The sequence below is a fragment of the Colletotrichum orchidophilum genome, assembly GCF_001831195.1.
Source record: "Colletotrichum orchidophilum strain IMI 309357 chromosome Unknown Scaffold_269.1, whole genome shotgun sequence".
NCBI lineage: Eukaryota > Fungi > Ascomycota > Sordariomycetes > Glomerellales > Glomerellaceae > Colletotrichum > Colletotrichum orchidophilum.
Genome location: NW_019173225.1, coordinates 1 through 6744, shown reverse-complemented (window position 1 = coordinate 6744; position 6744 = coordinate 1). Strand labels below are relative to the sequence as shown.

General features: G+C 47.7%; 1 protein-coding gene across 1 annotated transcript; it reads left to right on the top strand.

Moving 5' to 3' along the window:
- Window positions 1–3663: 3663 nt before the first annotated feature.
- Window positions 3664–5160, top strand: CORC01_14318 (cytochrome P450; the record flags this gene model as incomplete). The annotated part of the gene is made up of 4 exons (XM_022625929.1): window positions 3664–4102; window positions 4493–4587; window positions 4772–5004; window positions 5112–5160. 4 exons carry the CDS (start codon window positions 3664–3666, stop codon window positions 5158–5160), a joined length of 816 nt encoding a protein of 271 aa, XP_022467559.1.
- Window positions 5161–6744: the final 1584 nt, after the last annotated feature.

Sequence of the window (6744 nt, the reverse complement as noted above, 5' to 3'; positions counted from 1 at the left end):
TGCAAGCAGATTTTACAGGTGTGTGTAGCTTCACCGTCGAAATTGGTGCGATACTAACCAGGGCACTTTCTTAAAGGAGCTGTTTGTCGAGCAATGCCTAGGTGTCACCTTTCGACCGTTTTCAAACATGAATCAAGGGATTTATAACTGTCGAAACTTCGGCAGATAAAATATAACGATTCAGACGTGGGAAATGAAAACCCTGAACAACGAATCACTTGATTCATAAGCACCATGGAACTTCGGTCCCGTGGCGACAGTGATGACATTTGCCATATGCAATAACGTTATGCATAATGGCGCAATCGTGGAACACGGCCCTGAACGAGTTTGGTGCATTCTTTGCGCTTGCTGTCTCGAATGACAGACGGCATCATACTCATTTGACCATGCTCTCAGACTACCTATCAAAGTACTACCAGAATATGTTTTCAGAAACGTGATGAACAAAGTAATTATGTCCAGTACGATCGATTTAAGTATTCTCCAACTATTGTAGCGCTTTTGCGATTCCCTCTCATCGCTTCAGGCCAGATGCAGTGGTGGTCCTTCAGTCAGAAGCGAAGTTCGACACCACCACGACGTGTTCATTGTCGGCCAGTGGCTCAAGATTGCCAAAACAGAAAAAAACTGACCCTTATGGCGCGGATGGTGCGGAAGAAAAGGTGAAAGAACATCTTTTTTCGCCTGCACTGGAATCTGCACCTTTTCTTCAAGTCTCAACAAAGCTGCCTCAAAGCCGTCCTGAGCCTTCAAGGCCGCATCTGCGTCTTCAAGGGCCCTTTCTTCCTGGTCTTCCTTCTCCCCATTTTCCATCCTGAAAGGGAGTCTTGATGATTGATCGCAGGATGTGTGAAAGCTTCCCAGTTGCGCATCAATGTAGTGATAGTAATCTCTGCCGCGCTTGGCACCTTTTGACTTCAAGACCTGGATTATCTGTACACGACGTTGCCCGATGGCCATATCAAGGGGGGCCAGAGGCGTATCAGACAAGGGGAGTGTTCGTCCTTGTATCTTGGGAACGCCTCAACGCATTCAAGATGCACATTGCTCGCAGCAAAGCGAAGTGAAGCCCATCTGTAAGCTGTGCAGTTCCATGGACTTGGTCTTTTGCTAGGAAGCCCCAGAAGGTTCATCCAAAAATTCGTCAATAACTTGGGTATACAATGGGCCGTAGCTATTGGTGCTCTCAGAATGGGTTTCTTTAGGCCTCCATGTGCATTTCGGGCTGCTTCCCGGCAAGACTCCCGCAGTGTGAAAAGTAGGATACCGGTATAGTATTCTCTCGTGCTTTGGTTGGATAAGATTCAGTAGTTGAAGCCACCGGCGTAAGAATTCCTCTTCAAATCTCCATCGAGCATGACAACAATGTGACTCTTCGTCATCTTCATTTGTTCGCCCGTGTGATGGTGTAAATTACATCCAATGCATTCAAGAGTATACGAGAGGAGTGGGAATCATGACTTGAGACGTACCTCATCCCTTCCAACAATTCTTTTGAGCCCCTGAGTGCAAAGGTAGGCAGCGCACGAACAACCGATTCGGACCCGGAACTCTCTAATTAATATGTGTATATTCTCCCTAAGTACACCTGTGTCGTGCGGTGAACAAAATATATCTTGCCTTCATAGGAAGTGACGAGTCCGTTGCGGATGTCTCTTGTCGTGTCATGAGTGCTTTGAGGTTCACAACTCGCAAGAGGCTTTGTAATTGAATCAAAAATGCAACGTCGCGCGGAGCTCAGACATGCTTACTTGCTAATTTATCAAATCCTGTAAGCCGCTATGCCTATTGAGTATGTGATTGATGAATAGTCGAATGTCCTTGTCGGTTTCAATAGGAACTTGATGGAAATTCTTGTCTAAAATCTTGAAGTCCCTTTAAATCTAAGATGTGGCCAAGAGTGAATATGCTGATGTCTTTTTTTCTGCATGACCTTAACAGTTCAATGAGGTCTTTTCTCGTTTCTTTGTTAGCCTCACCGATGGCGTTGATAATGATGCAGACCGGCTCTTCCATTGAGAGCTTGTGGATCAGTTCTGCGGATGTATGGGTTTTCCTCCTCGATGCCCCTTTTCCTTTGAACTTTGTGGAAAAGTCGTTGACAATTCTGGGAAGGGTTCCACTGGTCTGAAAAACTTGCTTAATATGCCCCCAAGAAGCTGGTCAATGGAATAGGTCTCTCCATGATTGGAGTATACATACGTAAATCTTTCTGGACATTGTTGCTTATTAACCTTTTTCGGCAGATAGGCCATCTTTTCCCTTGGAACACGCGTACAGTCTTGCTTCGACTTTCTCATCTTCTGTGAAATGCTTTCAATGTATTCAACTTAGTCGATGTTTGGATCAGGACTATCAACAAAGCCTGGTGACTTTGAAATTACTGGAATCCCGTCTCCCCCGCACAGGTACTTGATCCATCCGATTGAGCGGCGAGTCCATACACATCGCAATTTTCTTCATGGCTTATTACAAAGGCGCTTATTCTTCATCATCATGACCAATAGGTACCAATTGAATGCCTTTAATGAAGTAAGATGATGCCAAAAGGACGCTGAGGCATTGAATATGGGCAATGGACTTGCCGCGATGGCACAACCTGGCCCTCCTAGAAAGTACTCATTGATTTTGATAAACATTTTCCTCCAGAGATCTGATAGCCGCCCTGTTGATTGCAAGTGATACCGCTGTGGATTTTTAAATTCAATGTAAACTTTGTGGATGACAAATGTTGGGTATGACAACTAAGTATTTATGAGATCACGACTAGCGCTTTCGACACAACTAGGAACTCATGGAGCAAAGCCGCAGCAATTATTTTCTTTGTCACAGCTCGCTCAAGGCAGAAAATCCTAATAGAGGCAAGAGTACATGTTAGCTAAAATACAGCTTTGGGTCTGACCTCGAAGTCAAGTTGTCATGGGCCTTTGAGAGTGCGCATCGGAACTGTCAATCCCCGAGACAGAAGGTTGCTAATCAGTGATAATCTGGTGGCCGCGCCGTAATGTAACGAGCTTGAAAAAATGACTTACGTGCAGTGGGGCTGCATGAAATATGAAGTGATACCTTATCAGTCAAAAGCAACGGATTACTGGTAGAGCCGATAAATGGTACAATCAAATGGGCCGGTTGAAGTCATTGAGAGTCGTGTCAGGATGCCATGAGAGGCAAGGTGGTGCCCGAGTAGAATGGCTCCTTGTCAATCGAGTCAACAATAGCCACGTAGGCACTGGACTCATTCGTACGTCCTTAAAGTTGCCATACGTAGATGCAGGTTTTATCATCAGCTTCTGCTCATTCACAGACCTCCGAGATTCGGGTCTGCCTCAACTGCAACAATGATATAGTTCAAATTTTCCCTCTTCACTCGCCGATTTGGAGCCATATCTGCCGTGAACTTTCAACATGATTCAAATATACTTACCGACCATTGGTGTTTAATTGAACGATACTCGCCTCGAACTCTTCTGGAGGCACCTTCCTGCCATCTTCCTGGTGGCCCCCTTGCGTTATGCCGTCTCACTAGGGATATACAATATCAGACTCCATCCCCTCACAAAGTTTTCTGAGCCAAAACTGTCAGCATTCACCGGCTGGTACGAGGCGTATTATGAAGTCGTTGGTGCACACAGTCAGACCTTCGCCGTCAAGATCCAACAGATGCATAAGAAGTATGGTCTCATCTTACACATGTACCCTCATGAACTTCACGCCAGTGATCACGAATTTTTCAACATCTTATTCGCTGCGGGGAGCGCTTGTCGCCACAATCATCTGCCGAGTGCCAGTGTCCAGGGCGCTCCCAGTGGCATCTATGGAACCTCGAGCCATGATGTTCATCGGATGCGTCGGTCTGCCACCTCTGGCTTCTTCTCCAAGCAATCGGTGGCTCTCCACGGAGGCCTCATCTACGAGAAGGTCGAAACACTCTGCGAAGTTTTCCAGACCTACGCCGAAGAGGGCACTCCGTTCAACATTCGCATCCCGCTGCCGGCTTATACCACAGACTTCTACTGTGCACTTGCGCTTGGCGAACGCGGTGACATGCGCTTGTTGGAGGACCAAGAAAAAGCCAAGATATGGAGAGCAAGCATCATTGGTTTGCCTAATTTCACCACCATTGTCACACAGTTCCCATGGTTTCTAATGTGCGCGTTTGAGTTACCAAATTTGACTCATTCAACGGGTGTTGTAAGATCTAGGTCTAGTCACCCAAGTACTATTGGTAAGTCAACAACTCATCAGTTTGGAAACTTCACTGAGTCTGATGTTGAAGTAGAACATGAAACAGTAGGCCAAGGTAGCTATCAAAGACTCGGAAGCCCCTGGCAGCATGACCGGAGAGAGCGGTAGCCTCATGCAAGCAATTCTTATGTCGAACTTGCCCCAGAGCGAATGGCTAAAGAAAAATTCTCTGTCTTGACAACTTCTAGTGATGAAATTGGAAGAACTCTGACCACTGCTGAATGTTATCTACTTTTGAATCCAGACAACGCCGCCAAGCTGATGGAACAGCTGAGGGCTGTCATACCAGATCCAAATGAAGACGTGCAGTTGAGTAGGCGTGAAAGTTTGCCTTGGACTGTAAGTGATCAAGTTTGAAAAGCGTAGGTATGCTGTATATGAAGTCAAGTTGCTGACGTGAATGTGCTGAGAAGATCGCTGTTATAAAAGAGTCACTTCGAATCTCCGCTCTCATAACCATGATAGTGGTCCTGCAAGCGTCTGCCGAATGTCTCAAATATTGGGCAGTCCCACCAAACGCAAGATTGATGTCTGGAGTGGTCTTCTGAGGCTGTCCCTGCTCATAATGTTGTCGCTGTGCCCCTTCGTCCTCGTCTCAGTTAACTTTGCGCTAACCTACCTGAACCGGAAGACACCCGTGGGCATGACATTTGCCGATCTGATGATGGATCCCATTCCCAGGGTCTTTCCAGACCCTAGAAGATTTGACCCCGAGACATGGCTCGAGTCCTGCCCTATTTATGCCCTGAAGACGAAGTCTTTTTCTCCTTTGATCGCGGACATCGGAATTGAATTGTGCTCAAGTCAGCATATTATGATTCTTTCACAACAGACACGCAAACTGACTGTAATACGCGACAAAGCCGGGCCTGGGCAGAGATTTATATCGCTCCGACGAAGACCTTCCACTGATTTGATCTGGAGTTACACGATGTCATCAGAAAAAGGAATCTTGACCATTATCGTGACTTTTTGTTGGGCGAGCCTCGAGATGACACAAAAGGCGTTCGGTTCAAGGTTCTTCGTCTGCTGGACTGAATGGGACCGCGTAGCCCTAATCAGCGCGATGCGGGTGCATGGAGAGCCGGGAGAGTGACAGCCATCAACCACGCTATTTACAAAGCCTTTATCAAAAGATTTCACGTCAGCATAAGGAAACTAATCGGGGCGCCTATTCCCAGCCGACTTTGAACGCATCGCATTACACCTGCACCCCGTGTCTAGAAAAAGCAACACCCCTATTACCACTTAGCAGTACCTAAATGGTAGCCCGCTGCTTCGTAGTGAATGGAACGCTCTGCGGCCAATTCTCCCGTGGCACATGCTTCGTTAGTCATTGAAAAAGGCCGAGGGTCTCTCCAGTAGCGTTGGATTCATCTGAAGTGGTTCCAGCGAACCGACTTGCAAAGTTGTAGTACACTTTTCTTCGAGCACCAAGTTGATCGCTTGATCGATGGAACAGTACAAAAGAAGACCAACCTTCAGATCTGTCCTACATTTCTGCCAATCAAAGCGGGCAAATAAATTGAACATCACTGTGAGTAAAACTTGCGTCCGTTCAATACAATGTAAAATTCCTATTCGGGGAACGCCGCTCGGCACGGACAACAATGAGCACGGGCATGGATCCCATAAATAGCCGTGAGGCCTAGTCGGCTAGGCGCGGTGCATGGAAGAAGGCTAACCTTAAACGGTTCTACTCAGCTGGGCGCAGATTGAAGTGGCTTGCATTTGCCTTCTTCAGAAGACTTTGGAGATTCACAATGGCGGATTCTTCTACTTGCCCAACTCGTCGCCAAGTGTTTGGCTTCTCTGGTGATGGGCTGAGAAGGACATGTGTATGACCTGATTATCCATGGCACCTGAGCGATTTCAATGCTCTCCTTGCCTCGGGCCAGACTCCAAGAGTCCGGGTGATCTCCCAGAATGTAACCCAGGATTGACAAGCGGCAACTTTAAGCCTATCGAGCAAGCACTGTCGCGATCCTTGGATCACCGATAGTGTCGCTTTCGGGCTATAAACTGTGGCGCAATTGGTCCGGATCATACCGGCTCTGATTTCTCCCGCCCCCTCAGGTCTCGGATACTCGACCCTCTAGACTCCTGGAGCTCCTTTGACCCCATCTACCTCTCGGTGAGGGCCCTTGGAGAGCTCTTAGGTGACCTATTCAGGCCTAGCGGCCGTGGCTGTCACACTTTCGTCTCAGGGGGTTTGTCTGATCTACCTTGTACCACCGCTAGCTCGCCTGCGGCCCCTAGTCGAACCTGTGACGCCAGGCCCTGGAGTCATTGTTTGAAGTCTCCGTCGCGACCACTCACAGGCCCGTCTTTGTTGTTCCAAGGTGCCAAGGCCAAATTGCAAAGTCTCTCAAACTGGCGAGTCTGGCATCCCTCCGCTAGGGTGAGACGACAGGGAAAAAGCAGGGACCTCTCCGAGCAGGAAGGTTGTCGTTCGTTGATTTGCTAGCCACTTGGTGTGTCCTTGCTGCCCCCCCC